This window comes from Carcharodon carcharias, chromosome 16 (assembly GCF_017639515.1).
Source record: "Carcharodon carcharias isolate sCarCar2 chromosome 16, sCarCar2.pri, whole genome shotgun sequence".
NCBI lineage: Eukaryota > Metazoa > Chordata > Chondrichthyes > Lamniformes > Lamnidae > Carcharodon > Carcharodon carcharias.
Window position 1 is genome coordinate 57,445,590 of NC_054482.1, and position 21,619 is coordinate 57,467,208.

The 21,619-nt window shown below is 38.4% G+C and overlaps 1 protein-coding gene across 1 annotated transcript in view; it reads right to left on the bottom strand.

Moving 5' to 3' along the window:
* Positions 1-12,492: 12,492 nt before the first annotated feature.
* The window catches only part of slc35d1a (solute carrier family 35 member D1a), a 60,922-nt gene continuing 51,795 nt past the window's right edge, over positions 12,493-21,619 (bottom strand). Inside the window, exons 10-12 of the mRNA XM_041207934.1 lie at positions 20,958-21,036; positions 19,497-19,579; positions 12,493-18,534 (exon numbers count right to left, since the gene is read on the bottom strand). Coding sequence (XP_041063868.1) covers positions 18,426-18,534; positions 19,497-19,579; positions 20,958-21,036 — 271 coding nt within the window. The 3' untranslated portion in view covers positions 12,493-18,425. The remainder of the gene's footprint in view (positions 18,535-19,496; positions 19,580-20,957; positions 21,037-21,619) is intronic.

Consider the following 21,619-nt stretch of genomic DNA (forward strand, 5'->3'; position numbering starts at 1 on the left):
AGATGAGGAAACTCTGTCACTAGAAGGGTTAAAAATTGATAAGGAGGAATTGTAGAACAAAATGTTGGTACTTAAAGTTGACAAGGCATCAAAATCGAACAAGATGCATCCAAGAATATTGAAGGAAGTGAGAGTGGAAAATGCAGGGGCACTGGCCATAATTTTTCAGTCTTCCCTACACTCAGAGGAGGTGCCAGAGGACTGGAGAATTGCAAATATTATGCCATTGTTCAAAAAAGGTTGCAAGGATAAGCCCAGCAATTACAGACCAGACAATTTAACTTCAGTGGTGGGCAAAATTCTAGAAACAATTATTTGAGATAGAATTAGTGGTCACATGGAAAATTATGGGTTGATAAGGAAGAGCCAGCATGGATTTCTAAAGGGGAAATCATGTTTAACTAACTTCCTTGAGACTTTTGAAGAGGTAACAGAGAGGGTAGATGAGGGTAATGCTGTTGATGTGGTGTACATGGACTTTCAAAAGGCATTTGACATAGTGCCACACACCAGACTTGTGAGAAAAGTTATTGCTCATGGACTAAATGGGACAGTAGCAAAGTGGATACAAAATTGGTTGAAAAATAGAAAGCTGAGAGTAATGGTCAATGGATATTTTTCGGGCTAGAGAAAGGTGTGTAGTGAAGTTCCCTAGGGGTCGGTATTGGGACCCTTGCTTTTCATGATATATATTGATCTAGATCTTGGTGTGCAGGGGCTAATTTCAAAGTTTGCGGATGATACGAAGCTTCGGAGTGTTGTAAACTGCAAGGACAGTGTAGAACTTCAAAAGGACGTAGACATAGGTGGCAGGTTAAGTTCAATGCAGAGAAGTGTGAGGTGATACATTTTGATAGGAAGGACATGGACAGACAATATAAAACAAGGGGTGAAATTTTGAAGGGGGTACAGGAGCAGAAAGGCTTATGTGTATATGTGCATAGATCATTGAAGGTGGCAGGACAGGTGGAGAGAGCAGTTAATAAAGCAAATAATATCCTGTGCTTTATTAATAGGGGCATAGAGTATAAGAGCAAGGAGGTTATGCTGAATTTATATAAGACACTCGTTAGACCTCAGCTGGAATACTGTGCACAGTTCTGGGCACCATATTATAGGAAGCATGTAAATGCGTTGGAGAGAATGCAGAGGTTTACAAGAATGGTTCCAGGGATGAGAAACTTCAGTTACGAAGATGGATTGGAGAGGTTTGGACTGTTCTCCTTGGAGAGAAGGTGGCCTAGAGGAGATTTGATAGAGATGTTCAAATTCATAGAGGGCTGGACAAACTAGATAGGGAGAAGCTGTTCCCTCTTGTAAAAGGATAAAGAACGAGAGGGCACAGATTTAAAGTGACTTGCAAAAGAAGCAAATGTGACATGAGACAAAACTTTTTCACACAATGAGTGGTTCAGGTCTAGAATGCACTGCCTGGAAGTTTGGTGGAGACAGGTTCAATTGAGGCATTCAAGAGGGCATTAGATGATTATTTGAATAGAAACAATGTGCAGGAGTATGGGGAAAAGGCAGGGTAATGGAATTAGGTCATAATGCTCACTTGGAGAGTCGGTGCAGACATAATGGGCCGTTAAAATTCTATGATTCATCACTGATCCAACAGGAGATGTCCCTGGCTTTGACCTCCCTAAAAGACACTAGCCAGCACTCAACTGAACCCACACAGGGCATGGACCATGTGCACCACCTTCTCCACAAGTGGAAGTTGAGGGCGACCCGAAGTTTGATTGTGGCAATGCACCCCAGACCATGGAACACCACATCAACCTGCCAACTATGACCTGTTGCTGGAGACACCTCAGTTCTCCACTCAGCATCTCAGAAAGCCATGGAATGGATAGACAAACTAGATCTCTTATTAGAAGCATTATCCAACATATAAAAAAAGTAAGTCAAGAAATGAATAAAAGGTTATAAAATAAAGAACGATCACAAAAGGATAGAAACATTTATGGATAAGTAATGCTTAAATAAATTATGATCCCCAGCTGAGGTTACGCCTGGACAAGCCTGATCCCAGAGTGGAACCAGCTTGTTAGGTCCTAACTTTTATCTGTTTGGTTAGATACATGGAGAGGGGCTACTGAACAGAGTCACTGGAGTCAGCTAATGAACTTTTAACAAAGGCATAAAACATTTATTTAACAAGAAAGTATGAATTATATTACAATACTCCTTCACTCACAACTATACCCTTACATACATATATAGCTTTTTAAGCATACCACAAGTTACAAAAGTTATTTTATATTCTAATGTTCACAGTAAGTACACAGTCAATGTAAACCATTAGGCAACCTGTGGTCAGGCACACCACACTCTGAAACCAAGTGACAGATGCCACACCAGACAGATGCTATGGATCTCTCCTCAACTTCACCACAAAAGCTTGTCACACTGTGAGCCAACCAGTCTCACTGAACTCTGTCTTTCACAGGAGGATTTCTGATCTCCACTCCCAAAGGACTCACTTTGGAACCTTATCCAAAACCAAAACTTTCTCTCAGATGCCTTCCACAAGGGTTCACCTCTAGGGTTTCAAACACCCCTTCTGATGTTTCTCTACCCATGCACTCTCTCTCACTGACTCAGCTGTTAACAGTACACCACTGCTTCACATGTCCATTGCAAAGAGTTACAGACCTTCGGTTGTCTTTTTGCACCTTCTTGCCTCTTGCAAGCTGGTCTCATTTTAAATCTGCTTTCTGCAGTCTTTTGTCTCTTTAAATCTGAATCTTGGGGCCTTCCTCTCTGCCCCTCACACTTAACTTCACTTAACAGGACCTTTTCCAGGTCTCTGTCCTTCCTTTTGTTGAGAAGGTCTTCTTGGTCCTGTTCCAATCCCCTGGATTTTGGGGTCTTTTCTTTAGCTTGGTACTCTCTATCTGTCCCTTTTGCTTCAGTCTCTCCTGGGAGCTATTTTCAAAACTAACTGAACTCAAACAGCTTCCATATCAAACTGCTGTTTCTAGTTTCTTCTGTGTGTGTCTATGGGAGGGAGCTGCCTCTCTGGACCCCTGTTGGTAGGCAACAGCCCAGTTTTTTTAACTCCTGATTGCTTTACTTAGCTTAGAGTTGTAAAACTCTCATTAGAAATACAGACATCTTTTTAAGTGAAACTAAAACGCTATTTGACCTTTTCTTAACGCATACAGAAATACAAATCAAACTCAAATATTAAAGCTAAAATTCATTCCTAACACACAAAAATACAAATATAACTTACTCAAACTATCTCTATTTCCTAACACCTTCCCTTTGGGGGAAAGAAAGCTTCACAACAGTGAAGGTTTCTTGACAGTGGACTTACATCCACCTCATACAAACTTAACTCGTAAACCTCAAAACCAGCTTATTATCTATTATACAAATAATTTTTCTATTTAGTTTTGCAACTACACATCATATTGTACAATTACAAAAACGTACTTAAACAAAGTCAATAAATGTAACAAGATTAATAGAGTTTGTGCATCATAGCATTATCATTATCCCAGTCTTTAACTCAGCAAAGAATGTTTCATTTAAGTCTGCAACCCAATCATTCTTTTCATTCACTGTAAGCCTAATTCCATCCTCAAGTTCATTTTTCGAACTCAAATGTCGTGAATTCTCATTTCAATTTAGCAAAGTAAAAATGGCTTTTTTGTGCATTAACATCTCATTTCTTCCCTGGTCATAATTTCTTTTTGTCGCTTCAAGGGTGTTATTGAGATGCTTCTTATGTTCACACAAAAAAGTTTATGCTGCTTGGTTTGATCTTCAAACTTCTTATGAAACTGTTGTTTCTCCAGATCCTATTTCAAACAGGTCTTTTCCACTTCTCTTTGAATTGTGGTGTTTCCTAGTTTGCTCCAACCCTTCAATTCTTTTGCATAATCCACAAACTATATCATTCCACTCCTTTCCAGGCCCCTTACCTGGGTTCCAACTGCTGTATTTTTTAAAAATTCATTCATTGGATGTGGGTGTTGCTGACTAGTCCAGCATTTATTGCCCATCCCTAATCACCCTTGTTCAGAGGGCAGTCAACCACCACATTGCTGAGAGTCTAGAGTCACATATAGGCCAGACCTAAAGGGCATTAGTGAACCAGATGGGTTTTTAACAACAATCAGCAAAGCTTTCATAGTCACCATCAGACTTTTAATTCCAGATTTTTAATTGAATTCAGATCTGCTGTGGTGGGATTCAAACCCAGGCCCCCAAAGCATTAACCTGGGTCTCTGGAATATTAGTCAGTGACAATACCACTATGCCACCATCTCCCCACAACCGTGTATTAACACCAGCAATCACTTGTAAATGAACATCTCTGGTCATTGACTTTTCCATGCCATTTTGAGCTTTCAGTACTTTTTGTTGGTAATCATTGATTTCCAGTTCTGCATACACTTTAATTGTTTTCATATTGTCCGTACATCAGCAATTTTACTTGAATCAGTTCTTTGCTCAACTGGACTACAATTCAGCAAAGAGTTCTCATTCACATGAACAACTTTGGAACTGTGACACTCCGTATCACACATCTTCTTCTTCATTTTCTCCAGTTTTCTTTGTAGGTCAAGAATCTCATTGCTCTTTTCATGATGAAATTCTAACAGTTCATCAGTTTTGGTTTTTAATCCTGCATTCAACCAATTATTCTGATTTATCAACAATTCCTTTTCTTGCTGAAGGCATTTTCCCTGATATTTCATAGCAACTTCTGATACTTGAAGTTCATCAAGTTTTAACTGAAGATTGACCTTTGTCATTTATCATTTGACAGTTTATCATTTAGACATTTCAAGTCCTCAGCCTGTGACTGATTCTTACTGGTTCTCACCAATTATCTTCATTCATTAGCAAACTCCTCTTTCATACATGAAAATTGGTTCTCTACATTAATCAGGTTTTCCTTCAATTTCTTATTATTGGCAATAAGCACCTCATTTTTGGCCACAGTAGTTCCACGAAGCTGGTTAAGATGAACATGATCAGTCACCTCTTGCAATACAGTTGGTGCCACATTACTGTCTCCACTAGCCAAATCGTTACCCAGAATAAAATCCACCCCTTCAATAGGTGACTTAGGAATAATTCCCACCATAACAATTCCATTTACAAAGTGACTTTGTAAGTTAACTGCAGACAAAGAAACAGGTTTATAAATTCCATTAAAACCTCTAATACCTTTTCTTTCATAAAACTACTTGGAACACAAATTGTATCATCAGCCACCATCAATGATTGATTTGCCCCTGTATCTCTCAAAGTTTTATTTGTTTTTAAATTCATTCACGGGATGTGGGCTTCATTGGCTGTGTCAGCATTTATTGACCATCTCTAGTTGCCCTTGAGAAGTTGATGGTGAGCTGCCTTCTTGAACCGCTGCAGTCCATGTGGTGTAGGCACACCCACAGTGCTGTTAGGAAGCTCCAAGATTTTGACACAGCAACAGTGAAGGAACGATGATATATTTCCAAGCCAGGATGGTGAGTGATTTGGAGGGGAACTTTCAGGTAGTGGTGTTCCCATGTATCTGCTGACCTTGTTCTTCTAGATGGTAGCAGTCATAGGTTTCGAATGTGTTTACTTATTTTGTTGGAAGTGTAAGGGAATACTTCTCCCTTTGAAACAAAATATCCAGACCCTCTGTTTGCCTGATTTCCCTCACCAGTAATCAAAGAAGAATTCTCTGGACTATCCTGAACCATATCACCCTTACCTTTATGTTCTGAGGGAACATGTTTCACCTGTACTACTGCTATAGTTTAAACAATCATTTCCTTTTCTGGCACAACTTTTCCTGAGGATTCCTTAGGCTTTCCTACTACTGCAATAGGTCTATCATTTAACCTTCAGCAATCTTCTCTAACATGTCCCACCTTGTTACAATGAAAACACTTAGGCTTTCAAATGTCACTGCCACGCTCAGTACCTTTCATTCTGGTCTGAGGAGAAAATTCCTGAGAATTTCCAATTGTCCCTTCTCTTCCATGGCTACTCACCTTCCTTTCACCTTCCCATCTTCTATCCTTCTCGGGTTTGTGGGGATGACAGAAAAAGGGTTTAGATTTATGGACCAGTTCATAATCATCATTTAACCTTCTGGTCTTCAACATGGATTCTAACTACAAGAGGAAATGAATCTTTAAATTCTTTCAAGAGAATTATTTCCCTCAGAGCTTCGTACGTCATCTCTATCTTTAATGCCTATATCCAATATTCAAAATTACTTTCCTTTACCCTTTCCAATTCAATATAGGTCTGCCTAGACTATTTCCTTATATTCCAAAATTTCTGCTTGCATGCTTCAGGGGCTAACTCATATGCACTCAGAATAGCCTTTTCTACTGCTTCATAATCCATCAATACCTCTGCTGAAAGTGAAGCATAAACCTCATGAGCTCTATCTACCAACCTAGACTGTAAAAACAATGCCCAGATTTCTTTCTGCCACTTAATTTGCCTAGCTAACTTTTCAAATGAAATGAAGAATGCCTCTACATCCCTTTCCTCAAACTTTGGGACAGCTTCACAAACTTAAACATGGGTGTAAGGTTGAAGGTTGAAGGTTTTTTCATCCTCAGAACTTTCCTCAGCATCTGAGGTCTCTTTTTTAAGGTTCAACCTTTTAAGCTGGTATTCCCTTTCTCATTCCTTCTCACCTGAAGTTCCTGAAATTCCAGTTCCAGCTTCCTAATGCTTTTTCTCTTGCCTTTTCTATTTCTTTTGCCTCTAATTCGAGTTTTCTTCAGTTCCTTTGCTTGTTCAAATTCAAGCTCCTTCATTTTTAACTGAAGTGTCACTACCTCCAGCTGTGACTCACCCCCTGGTGAATGTGGTCTCTCTGGTATCCCTTCCAGTTTTAAATGCTGTGCTATTACCTCAACTATATCTGATTTCCTCACCTCTTTGGGTAATTCTAACTCCAGTTTATCCGCCAATTCCATTAGCTTACTCTTAGTTAATTTCTGTAAACTAGTCAGAGTTACATTTTCCATCTGTAAAAAAGTCTTAGCAACCTTCAAAACCATTTCGAATTTCAACCCATATAATATACCTCATAACAACTCCAATTCCTATGTCTAATACCTTTGTACCTCCACGTACTTGTTTTAAACGACTCACAGATCCCACCTTCTAACAATAATCTCTGACCAATTATTATTCCGCATCCAATCACCCACTGTCCATGTTTCAAATCCTGGACAAGCCCCCAATTTGTTATGATCCCCAGCTGAGGTTACCACTGGACAAGCCTGATCCCAGAGCAGAACTCAGCTTGATAGATCCTAACTTTTATTTGTTTGCTTAGATACATAGAGGGGCTACTGAACAGAGTCACTGGAGAGTCACTGGAATTGACCTTTTCTTAACATACATACAGAAATACAAATCAAACTTAAATATTAAAGCTAAAACTCATTCCTAACATCCAGAAATATAAATATAACTTATTTAAACTATCTCTATTTGCTAAAAAAATACTACTGGTGATGTTTGTACAGTATTGGTTGCAATGAGAAACATGAAGCACATTCTACTGATTCAACAAATGCATCATAGACAAAAGGAGCTTCCAAAGATTTTGCACAATTTCAACACTTTTCGCAATACACAAGTCATTCTATAAAATAATGACACCAAATCTAATTCAATACAATAACACCACCACCACCCCACCCCCCCATCTCCACACCACCATCACCCCACCCTCAGCCCTCAATACACACACACACACACACACAAACTGCAGAAGCCCAGAATGATTTTGAAGCTCAGTGCTCAGACACCAGCGGTCAAGCTAACTTATGGAACAAAACACATTATAAAACAGTGCACATCACAAGACAATCTGAACTCTCACTCCTTGAATTTATATTTCTCTCTCCCTCTATATCCTGTTTGAGTTTCTCTCGCTGTCTTATTTCCCTGTTTGTTTCCCTCTCCACATCCCCGACTCCAGCCCTGGTTTGTGTCTCTCTCCCTGTAAAATACCCCCCTTTATAAAATAGTTTACATTCTATGAGTCATGACACTTGAAACTTTCATGAAAGATAATGGCAAAAAGCAGCTTGGTTCAATCTGTATGTACAGATTGTTTCTTCAGAGGTAAAAGTAGTGGATTCTTGTGATCTCAGTATACCATATTCCACCGCAATGCTACCTAACATTTAGGTTATGTATATTTTTTATAATCTCTCAGTATCTTGTGTTGAGCAGTCACATGTATTTCAGGAATGAGTTGCTGTCAGGTGCAGCTGATTCTAAAATTGTGTTCCTTCATAATGAGTGTGAATGTTACAGAAAATAGTGTGGGGAGGGGGGTGGTGGAGTTAAAATAGAGTAAGGGGAAAGAAAAAAATAGAAGGGGCAAATGTAATGTTTTCAGGTTTTCAAGTAACAATGTAGCTGCTTGGGTTAAAGAAGCTGATTTTTTCATAGTGTGTAACCTGAGAATTTCATGCAGTGTCCCTTATCACTGATAGAGACCAATTCTGGACTGACAAATCTGAAGCTTTTGATTACTTATTTGTAGGTGTACCATATGGGTGCCTCAGGAAAGTTACTTCCTTTAAATTTGGACAGTACTTAAGAGCAGAGTGTTAACACAATAGCTTCTCTTCCTCTAACCATCTATTGTAATAAAAGCGGCTACAAAGTGGCTATCTTTTGGCCACATTGGCCTTTTAAAATACAGCTCACGTGCAGTAAATTTTAAGTCATTTTAGAAATATGCAGAGTATTACTTGCTGGTGAAATAAATGTTATACTGCAGACCAAGGGAATGTTATAGGAAGTATATGGAAAAGGATCAGTCCTTTACAGTATTTGAGGGAATGCAGTGGTAAGTTTTTTTTAAAAAGCTATTAAAAAATGACTTCTTATACCAGCCACAAGCAACCCGAAATTTCAAAAACCTCATCTGTGAAAAGTAAAGCTGCTCGGCTGATTGACATTTGTCCAAAATTCCAACCTGATTTCAGTCTAGTAGGGATACCTGAGATTACAGCACAGTAGCCTGAAGAATTTCAGATATCCTTCTGTTAATTATAAGCATTTTAAGAAATGTATTTTGCTATTCTTAATAAACATGGAGCTGCTTAATGCAGTTTTATTCCCATTCTCGGTCTTCATTACCTGGCATTTGTGTGGCGCTAATGTTATCAGCCCAAATCTGAATGTTGTCCAGGGCTTGCTACTTCTCTGGTCATTAATGGAGCAGCTGAAGATGGATGTGCCTTGGACAATACCCTGAGAAATTCCTGCAGCGATGACCTGGGGCTGAAATGATTGGTCTTCAACACCAACAGCCATCTTCCTTCATGCTAGGTATGGCTCCAACCAGTGGAGAAGTTTCCTGGATTTCCATTGACTTCAATTTTGCTAGGGCTCCTTGATGCCACACTTGGTCAAATGCTTCTTAATATCAAGGGCAGTCGCACTCACCTCACCTCGAGTTCAGCTTTTTTGTCCATTTTTGGACCAATGTTGTCAGGATTTAGGTGGCCGTGGTGGATCCCAAACTGAGCAGGTTATTTGTGTTAAGTGAGATTGATAGCACTGTCGATGACACATTCCATCAATTTGCTGATGATGGAGAGTAGACTGATGCAGTGGTAATTGGCCAGATTAGATTTGTCTTGCTTTTTGTGGAAATTCCTGGGCAATTTTCCATATTGTTGAGATGTCATTGTTGTAGGTCTAATGGAACAGTTTGGCTAGGGGGTGGATAGTTCTGGAGCACAATACCAGGATATTGTCAAGGCCCAGAGCATTTGATGTATCTATTGCCTTCAACCATTCCTTGATACCACGTAGAGTGAATTGAATTAGCTGAAGACTGGCATCTGTGATGCCGTGAATCTCAAGTGGAAGCAGAGATGGATCATCCATTCAGCACTTCTGGTTGAGGATGGGTGAAAATGCTTCAGCCTTATCTTTTATACTAATGTCCTGGGCCCTCCCATCACTGAGGATGGGGGTATTCTCCAGTTATTTGTTTAATTGTCCACCACCATTCACAAACGGATATGACAGGACTGATATGATCTGATGGTTGTGGGATCACTTAGCTCTATTGCATGCTACCTCTGTGGTATTCCTGCATTGTTGCTTTACCATGTTGGCATCTCATTTTTAGTACTGTTCGTTGCTGCTCCTGGTGTACTCTCCTGCACTTCTCATTGAACCAGTATTTATCCCCTAGTTTGATGGTAATGGTAGAGTGAGGGATAAATCAGACCATAAGGTTATAGATTGTGGTTGAATACAATTCTGCTGCTGCTGATGGCCCACAGCACTTCATGGATGCCCAGTTTTGAACCGCTGTAATGGTTTTCAACCTATCCAATTTAGCATAGTAGTGGTGCCAAACATGATGGACAGCAGCCTAACCGTTAAGATGAGACTTAGTCTCCACAAGGATTGTGTGGTGGTCACTCCTACCAATACTGACGTGGACATATGCATCTACAACAGGTAAATGTGAGGGTGAGGTCAAGTAGATTTTCCCCACTTGTTGGTTCCCTCAGAACCTGTTACAGGTCCAGTCTGGGAGATGTTATTCAGGACTTGGCACGCTGTGTCAGTAGTGGTGCTACCAAACCAATCTTGGTGACGGCCATTGAAGTCCTCCACCCAGATTACATTCTGTGGCCCTGTGTTTCATTTTTCAGTGGTGTTCAACATGGAGTACGACTGATTTATCAGCTGAGGGAGAGTGGCAGGTGATAATCAGGAGTTTCGTTGCCCATGTTTGAGCTGATGCCTGGGCAACTCCCACCCAACTATTTAGCAATATGTTATCACCTCTGCTGGGTCCACCCTGCTGATGGGACAGGTCATAGCCAGGGATGGCAATATCTGGGACACTGGGTGTAAGGTGTGATTCTGAGAATATGACTATGTCAGGCCATTGTTTGATTAGTCTGTGGGACAGCTCTCAATTTTGTCACAAACCTCCAGATATTAGCAAGAAACACTTTGCAGGGTCAACTGCACATAATGTGTCATTGTCATTTACAGTGCCTAAGTCAATGCCAGATGATCATTCCAGTGTTATTCCTTTGACTGTAGCAGTTTGGTACAACCATTTCAGGCACAACTAAGAGTCAACCACACTGCTGTGGGCCAAACCAGATAAGAACTGCAGATGTTCTTTTTAAAGGATGAGTGAATCAAATAGGTTTTTACAGCAATCCTATAGTTTAATGGTCACCATTACTGAGATAATCTTTTAATTCTAGATGTATTTATTAGTGATGGACTTAGAATTTGAACCAAAAATTTAAAGCACTTATGACACGTCCCCAGAACATTGGTCCAGGCCTCTGAAATTCTAGGCCAATGACATTACCACTATATCACTGACCCATATATGGAAGCTTAGGCTTATCACACAGTGGTCAAGGGCAGACAAATTTTAACTGCTCTCCCCACTTAGCATCACAGATGGGAGCATTTAATTCAATATATATCATGGTCAACATGCGTAACCTGTTACAGCCAGGCGACAAGCGGTGAACTGGTTCCTCCCTGATCAACCTCCTCGGTTGATCACAGTAAAGGTTTAAGTTTCTTTTCCACAATAATATGCCTTTTCGAAATCAGAATGCATTTAACTATTTAAGCCGTGAGCAACAAGGAACCAAATAAAGTTTTCTTGAGTCAAAGAAAGACCAAATTTATTAACCCCTAAACCGGAGAAAAATAATAAAAATGCGGTGTCAAGCATTTAGCCCTCATGCAGTTATTTGGGTACATAGACACAGATAACAGAAATACAAAAGGAAAAAGAAAATGTGGTTGTGCCCTTTGATTGTCCTTAAGGAGTAGATTTTAAATGCTGCAGCTGACTTAGGTTAGCTGGTTTCTGGGATGTGATTGAATGTGGAAGATGTTTTTTTTAATGAGATCACAATTTGTTGGTAGGTTTCTGACAGTTGGCTTCAGGAACTGGGAAACATACTTTTTTTGAAATGAGGCGCAGAGAGCAGCCTTCAGCCTGCTCCTCTGCTAAAGACCTTCTTGACAAACTTGCAATCTCTCTCTCGCAGCTGGGCAACCTTGCCTTGAAATACTTCAATACGCCCAAGAGGTTCTGGGTGTGTATCTGTCTGTGGGAGTCACTGCTTCAATATCCAATACTTTACATTTTTAATGTCTCTGCCTTAGACAGTTAACGAGTTTCAACAGGTATCTGAATCATAGGAAATGCCTCTCTCTTCATACTCCCCCCAACTGCCCCGGGGGATTTTTTGCCACTTTCACCGTGGAAGGTGGCCTTCCATTTTTAAGCAGTTTGCTCTGCCTCAGTTCAAACTGCAAAATTTCCGGTCAGTTGAAAGTCATATTTTCAAAAATAAAGGGGCATAGCCTTGTGACAAACCTCAGAGAACAGCCTAATTTTACTCAGGCATGCATAATTACCCAAATAAGTTAGCAACACATAAACCTAATAATTGTCAGGCAATCATGACACTATTTGTGCAAAGTCATTTATTTTGGTGAAGATATAAAAAGATCCATCAACTAATGATTCCTCAAGTGACGATTGCACAATATTTTTCAAAATTTTGCACTTTTACACAACATTGCCTTTCATGTTCACTTTAATCTCATTTTAGATAAACTGTACAAAGTTTTCTTACTGTGTCATTTAGCAAAACAATGACATTCTGAAACATTTTATATTCTCTCTGCATCCCTTAATGAAATGTTAGCATTGCAAAATACTCAACTAAAATAATCAAAATAATACTTCTACCATGCCCTTGCACGAGCATGCTATGCTGTGCATTCAAAATAATTTTCAATAGAGTTCTTAATGTGGTGGCACAGTGTCCTTTTTAAAAACTTATACACCTAGTGGAAACTAATGGAGCAGGCTGGTTTATTGAGACAGATCTACTAACTATTGATGAATCCTGTAATAACAAGTAATATCTAGAGTGCTCCAGGAAATTCATGATTATGTTACTTGGCTTAAACCTTGTAAGTGGTGACTGAAGCCTCTCTGGGCAATAAAGGTTGAATTTGGTGTTGGAATACATTATAGCATGAAATTAAAAACATAATTGGAGTGGATATGGTTGGGAATACTAAAAATAAACCATTGTCTGCTGTATAAAATCAAGATAAAATAATTAAAATTTGGATTGTTTTGATGGATGCTTGGATAATTTCAGAACCTTTGGTCAGTCTGAATAATGCAGCTATATTGCACACTTTGTATTTGCATCTATTTACAACTGGTAGCAGCACTTTATCTCAGTGATACTTATTGCAAATTTTATGTAAATATCGGCAAGGAGGAAAATAAACTGAAGCAACTCCCTCCAACATTCTCTAGCCCTAATAAGCCCACAGCAAAATTAAAATGAAACCTTCGAAATATACCAAGCTTAAAGATTTACCCCATACCTCTCATGCCCTAGATTCGTTCATTCCCATGAATGCCAATTTGGGAACCTTGTCACCTTTACTTTTTATTTTCCAAACTTATTTATGATCTTATGTTTAAAGCATCACATAGTACAATAAGGAAAATGGAAAGATTTGTATCATACAAAAGTGAAGTTGGCCAAAGGCATTCTTTACCCAGACCTACAGATCTATCTTGCGCTCTCTTTAGAAGACATTTGTATGTTTTAAGAGCAATGGTGCTTGTTCTAAATATAAATAAGACTCATACCACCGACATAAATAGGGTGACTACTTTTAACTACAGTCCAAGAGTTCTCACAGTATAAATGATAACTTGCAAATCATTTCTCTGGATAAACCAAAAGCTTAAAAATCACAACAGAGCTGATAGTAGAGTTTTATTGAAATCCATGATCACCACTGGATTAGGATAAGGGTTTTATAGTCAATAATCATAGTTAGTAACTGATTAAGTTGAATTTAAAATCAATTGTTACATTATGCATTGTCATCTAAAAGATAAACAAAATCCTTTTCTCTAGGGGCAGCAGCATTTTTGTCCAAATCTTCACATTTGAGAATAATTGTTTGGTAGTACAGAACTTGAGTATTGCTGAAAAAAAAGGACAGGTTGAAACTTTTAGTTTAGTTCATCAGGACGCTTTGCAAGAATACCAATATGAGGAAAACAACAAGTTATACTGTTTATGAAGAGTACTGATTGGTTGGCAAATGGACCACGTGGTACCACGGTCCACCACAATGCCTCTGATTGGTAGAAGCATTGCCATGAAGAATGCACCAGTGATTGACAGTTAAACCAGGCAGCCTAACCCTGATTGGTCAATGCACTGTCCTGAAGGATGAGCCAGCGAACAGCTGTCATTTATTTTGTTTAGCTGAAACAGGACATGTACACAATGTGTACATGTCCTGTCTACAAAGAACAGAGCCCTGTGTTTTAATATATGTAGCTTCCAGTACATGCAAAGGCACATCGCTAGCCTATTCACCAATGTTCCACTTAATGAAGCCATAGATATTTGCACTGCAGCACTATATCATGCTGATCTAGACCCACCTCCCTTGTTTGAATCAGTATTCATTGAACTTACGAACTCAGCAACTCGTGTAGTTGAATTCAGTTTTAATGACACCATGTATGCCCAAATAGATGGTGTTGCCATGGGATCCTCTCTAGGTCCAGCTCTTGCAAACATCTTTATTGGGCTCCATGAGAAAGGTGTCTTCAATGGAATGACACCTAACCTCTTACCCCTCATATTTCCGATATGTGGATGATACGTTTGCTGTATTTCAATCTGTAGCTGCATGTAACAATTTCTTTACATGTCTTACTGGGCTCCATCCAGCTCTCAAATTCACCTTTGAAATGGAACAGTCAAATGAACTCCCCTTCCTTGATATACTAATTGAGAAATCTGCCAGTGAGTTCTCTACCATAAACCTACCTTCACTGGTCAATGTACACATTGGGATTTTTTTTTTAATTAAACAGTTCCACACATTATAAGATCAGTCTTATTGGCAACCTTGTAAATAGGGCCAGAGCCATTTGCACACCAGGCAAGCTTGATGCTGAAATAGGGCGCAACATCCTACGGGGTAAAGGCTACCATGATCAGATCATTTCGCACTGTATATCAAACTCAGATGACCTAAGGCTGTCACTTTCGTCCCTGAAAAGTGCCCAATCTACCTCAGATTACCCTGGAAAGGAAAGGTATCTCAAAAATTTAACAACAGATGAAGCTAGCTGTTTCACGCTGCTGCTATGCAGTAACAAAACAAGTGATATTTGCCACTAACAGGGCATGCCGTCAAGCCAAAAAGATGTTCTGCCTATCACACAAATGAGTAATGTGGCAGATGAATTTCAGTGCCAGCATGAGGCTAGGTATGTAGGCTATACATCCCAAAGGCTGGTGGATCGTTTCAAACAGCATGTCCCAGCTGCTGTTCGCAACAGGCAAGGAATAGGCTATACTGAACCAGCCTGTGCTTGCAAAACTCAAAAGTGTCCAGCATTAGATATGATTCTACAATTGGACAACATTTGCTCAAGTGATCCTCAGTGTGCTAAGAATTAAGCTGACAACTATTAAAATTGTCAATCGGGCTTGCAATAGGCTTTCCGTGTACTGGAAGCTACATATATTAATGCAGAGCCCTGCTCTTTGCAGACAGAAAGAACATATACACACATTGTGCCCGTTTCAGCTAAACAAAATACGTGACAGCCATTCGCAGACTCATTCCTCAGGGCAATGTCTTGACCAATCAGGGTTAAGCTGCCTGGTTTAACTTTCAAACAATGCTTGGCAGTTAACTGTCAGTGACCATCACTGGTTCATTCTCCATGGCAACGCCTTTACCAATCTGAGTCCACTTGCTAAGCAATCAGCACTCTCTTCGCATACAGTATAAATCATTGGATTCCCCTTATATTGGTATTCTTGTGAAGTGTCCTGAATTGCAAGATGTAAAGCTTCAACATCTCTTTATTCAGCAATACTTTTGAGAATAAAAAATGAACACCCAATCTACAAAATAAATGAAACAAGATTTCAAATTAATCTTAAATTTTATAAAATAATGAATTTTAAATTGTGAGGCTGCAATATTCAGTAGTCCATCTGTATTCATAATTTGTATAGAGACTACAGGATGCAGACTAATAGTCAATTCCTCAATTAACTGATTTATTAATTCCTAATATTAATTCCTCAAGAGTATCACAGCTAATCAGAGCCATTAAAAAAACTATATTACAAAGTGTATTTGTCAATTTCGAATCACAATCCAAAGAATAGATAAAATGCACCATTAAAAAGCAGAAAAAGTAGAATCATTGGAACAGGAAATGGCAAAAAAAACACTATTATAGGCTTCTTTCTATCCAATTTTGGTACTAATTGCATTAAAAAAATCTAGATTTTACAAAATCAGAACCAGATTACAACTAGATTCTGATGGGTTAAATACACAAATATTAATTCAAAAATTGTTCATAAGTCAACTCTAATTCAATATCCAGGCACTTGTGTTTATAAACATTGAACAATGCAACATGTTTACAGATCAAGACCAGCATTTGATTTTTTAAATACTAAAAGCAGCATTTCTAAAATCAGCCATGAAACATATAGCATATTGGCGGACTGCAGCAAAGCTCTACATGGAGCTTTATTGTATCATTACATAAGCACATATAGTGCTGCACAAAAGCAAATGCTGCCACATTGAAACTGGAGTCAAAAGGTCTGGGCAGTGCAGTATCTTATAAGTCCATAGGACCCACTTAGCCTTTAAATATGCAGGATCATCGATATCATTCACTTAATTGCATTCACAAAATCACAATCAGCAAATGTCATTGGGTGAACTACTCTGCCAGAACGCGTATTTCAGAAAATTGAAACTTTAGAAAACTTTTTCTCGTTAAAGCATTGCATGTATGCACTGAAGATATTACAGTCCACCAATGCCCTCAAATCTACATTCCATATAAAGAAAGTAATGAAGTCATCACATTAACATCACACTGCAGCTCTTCAAGCAAGCTGTTGAAGTGCAGAACAATTGCCACACTTTCTGGTATATCTAGATTCAGACCAAAATATGAAGCATTAATTTAATATACTAAGCATTTCCTGAAAAGAGATTGGAAAGAAGATAGTGTATAATTTGTACCCACACTACTATCATTTTTAATCTGAACTAGGGTTTTGTAATCTTCAAATTGCACAAATGATTTAGCAGATACATCAGACCTCAAACACATTTAAAATGGTTTACTGCTCAAGTTAAAAATGTTTTCATTGGAAAACTGCTCATACTAATGATTCAAATTTATACACTGAAATTTTAACATTCAACTCAATCAGCAAATTTCATTAAGTTTAATTTTTGCATTTATTTTAACAATGCCAGGATGAACTGCATTTCAGAAATAATTCTATAAAAACCTAGTTTAGTATTCCATGAAGTTGATTTTGAAAAGGATTATGACATGCCACATGAAAATTCCATCTATAATGTCATAATTATTGGGATACTTTACTGGTAGGACTGTATTCTTTGCATAGAGATCTTTCTATGCATTTTTTTTTTAAACTGTTATGTAAATGTGCTGAAATGACAGACTTTCACCATTAACTAAATTCTTGCTCCCCAAACTCATTTCTAAAATTAGAAAACTGGAAAATATGGAACAATAAGAGGTCTTCCTACTCAATGCCACAATTTCATAAGTAACAACTCAGGCTTTCTACAGGTTTCTTGAATATTGGTCTTCTGTAAGATCAAGACTCAATTTACCTACAATTAGAGTAAAACTCCATTCTACTAGAGGTCTGGTAGCAGAACAAAATTTGATAGTACCAGTGCACAAGATAGCTGACCTGCCACTCAATACTCCACAAGGCATCCCTAGTTTAAGATTATGTTCATGAATTGAGAATCAGAAGCATGTTGAAAATTGCTGGTGAGCAGAGAAAGTCAGAGTACCGACAATGAAGGAAGTTACCGGATGGCACAGCAATCAAGAAGTCTTACAACTAGACATGCTACATTTGTAAGCACTTAATTCAATCTAATTTTAAGCAGAGCATGTACCCCAATTCTAAGACCACCTTATTACTGTACCAGTTCCTTCTCTGTTATAGGAGTGGGAAGAGGAAAAAACACAGACATTTTGAAACACAATGAAACTGAAATGTCAATGAGTAGGGACTGTTTTTTGGAGCAGTGGAATGAAAGTGAAGACCACAATAGGGGATTGGCAGTGCCGTCAGATACTCCGAGGCTTTAGTGAAAGAGGGCCCTTTAAAAAAATTTTTTTTGGTCCTTCAAATATCAATCTACCAAAATTGCAAAATCTACAATTTCTTTACAACACATTTTTTTTTAAAAGTTAAAATTAATAACGCACTAAAAATAGTTGATACATCTCTGAAGTTCCTTCCCATTCATACAGCTATTTTCCCCTTGACATCTACACTGTTGCTGTTTCCTGATGTCTTGGCCGACTGCTCCTCTGTGAACGTAATGTAGGAATAGACCAAGCTTCCGGCAATACTGTCAAAACAAAATGTGTTAAAATATCAAGATAGCCTGTTTAGCCTTTATAGAAATAAAGACAAAAAAAGCTGGAAATACTCAGGTCAGGCAGCATCTGTGGAGAAAGAAATAGAATTAATGTTTTGGGTCAATGACCTTGTTCTGATGAAAGGTTTCTCTGTCCAGCATCCACAGTATTCTGCTTTCGATTACTCATTATAGGCTCTGAAAAGGAACAAGTTAAACACAAAGCAAAAGTGAGATAGATATTAGGAAGAGGGATTGAGAGAATTAGATCAAAGTGAGGATCACAGAACTCCAAAGGTACACTCATTTAATTGCACATGAAATGCTAGATTTGGAGCTGCTCCTTTAGGATTACCCCAGTTTCTCTGCACAACTCCTTCCATACTTCAAATTCATTTCTCATGACCCCTACTTTGAGAACTGAATTGGGCAAAACTCCAAGGATGCTGATTATCAATCCAGGGTGAAGAATGCCAAGCTGACAGATACTTTGTTTTTCCAGGTTTCATAACAACATCTAATGTCTTGCTGAGTCAGAAGATTGGGGATTCAAGTCCCACTCCAAGACTTAACCACATAATTTAGGCTGAATCCTCAGTAAAATACTCACAGATGAGGTGTTAAACCAAGAATTCCCGGTCAAGCTATTCAATCACCATCAGCTAATAGATTAACTGGTAATTAATCTCATTGCCATTTGAGGTACTTTAATGGGTACAAAATGTTTATCATATTCAGCCATGGAGTAACAATGATTGCACATGAAAAATACAGTTTACGTTGTATTTGCCATGTGCTGACACAGGAGGTAAGGCTTTCTAAATACCAGTTCTTTCTTACAATGCAGTCACAGATTTATATATTCAGAATTATAAAACAGCATGACAGAGAAAACAACTGAAGCAAAATGCTTTTCCTACTTCCCATGTTCAATCAAGAAACTTGTCACTCACCTAATATTTAACCCGATGAAGTTGGTCCATGTGAATATATAATCTCCACCAAAAAACATTCCAATATAAGTCACCAAAATATTCTGAGGAGAGGTAAAAAGATTTTAATATATATTTTAAAAAGAAACGTGTAATAACTACATCTATTTTTGAGAAAGCAGAGCAAAGATGGTGGTTGGCCAGCTGTAAACGAAATGAGGCAGCATGGATTATACTTAGGTGTGCAACATTTTATTTAAATTTATTCATAGGAATATTTATAATGCAGTTAAAATCTGAATTTCAAAAGATTGCCAACTCCATATCAAATACCACTTTGGCAAGTGAAATCCGATTGCTGGTCACATTTTTGAAATGACTAAACAGCCGAAAGAACAGTCAGTTCCGGTGTTAAAATTTACATGAACTGATATTGAAAAATTACAAAATTTACAATTCTAATCAATTCTTCTCTCTCATCTTTGAAAAGACTTATGTAAAACCATTGTAATGTTAAAGTCAATGTTTCCAATTTACCTACATACTCCAGCTGCAATGAGAACGCCCTTGCATCCTGCATGAGAAGTCTCCAGCTTCCTTTCATCTGAAAAATCTGAATCCTGTACTCTCGTCCCCTCCTCTTTCACCCCAAATCTTTCACTTTTTTTGCTTGTTCCCAGGAAGTGTGCTTCTCTGGTGGGACAATAAAAAGGGGCACATCTCCTACCTCCAACCCTCGTCATGAAATATGTTTAGCTAACTAAAATCTGGATAAAATGTGTGATAACACAATGAAAAGGTTTCCACATAATGGACATCAGTGCCCCAAGGTTTGGAGTTGCACTGGAGCAGGGAGGAAAAAGATAATAGACTCACATTTCCAATGATGATCGCATCAAGCGACCTCTGGAACCAACTGAGCACAGAGCTAGGATTAGATTCAGCTGTGCACCCCTTACTCTCACTATGGTCAAGTAGTCAAAAAGCTTTGCTTCTATATTCCACATGATAATTGGCCACTTGCTACTGGAACACAGCTAACAGCTATGCAACTATAGAATACAGGTAGAGTATCCTTTATCCGTTATTCCAAAAACCAAACACATCCAAAAACTGCACTTTTTCCAACCTCATCGACCCTTAGCACAGGAAGTCTAGTTTTTGTCTGCACTGTTTATCTTGCGATTTTTGCAGTGAGCATGTCAAAAAAAATTATTAAAGGTGCTATATTCATTATTCAGTGATACATCTTATTTACTTTAGACTATAGCTAGTCTAGGCTTAGATTATCGTAATTTAAGTTTAGATGCGGTATCTGAAAACTGAAATTATTTGAAATCTGAAATGCACTCAGACCTGAGGGTTTCAAATAAAAGATATTAGACCTCTACCTAGCTCAAGGCATCTCCTTCAGTAAAGGGGATTGAAAAGGCACGATAGAAAACTAATAATTATTTTTAAAATGAGCTTGTCACATCTTACCTTTACACAACCAACAATTGTGGTAGTAAGAGCAGAATTATACTGAGTGCACAGTACTGTAGAATACATGAGAATAAACCTATAAAATGAAAATGGAATGGTCAATTAAACGTACACCTTTAGAAACTGTTCCAAACAAGCTCAAAAAGTCTGATGGTTTTACAAAATCAACATAACGTGCTCCACTCTGAAAATCAAATTTTAAATTCAATAAATTCAAGAGGAGAAAACAATCATTCTCAGGCATTGAGGAGTTATCTATCAGAAATTACATTTATGATGAGGTATATCACACACTAAAGTGACAGGGTTGACAGCTGAACTATTCACAGACCATCCCCATCCCCCATCTTCTTGCTCATCCATTTACAGTAATAGCTGGTACTGAAGTTACCTGTATCACCTGATTTTTCACCTGGCCAAATGAGACAGCTAGATTATAGATTATAAGCAGCAGGTAACCAATACATGATGTTCAGAGTTTAAATGGTGTCACCTGACAATCAATCTTCTAATTCTCACTGGCCTGCAGCCGAGCCATGCAAACTCAAAAGCACCTGGATCCATTTGTCAGCCAGGACACCAAAATTGAAAATGCCATTAGTACCCTGGGTTTGCCTGGAAGGTAAGCATCCCAGTGCTGATTGCCATCCAAGACTAAT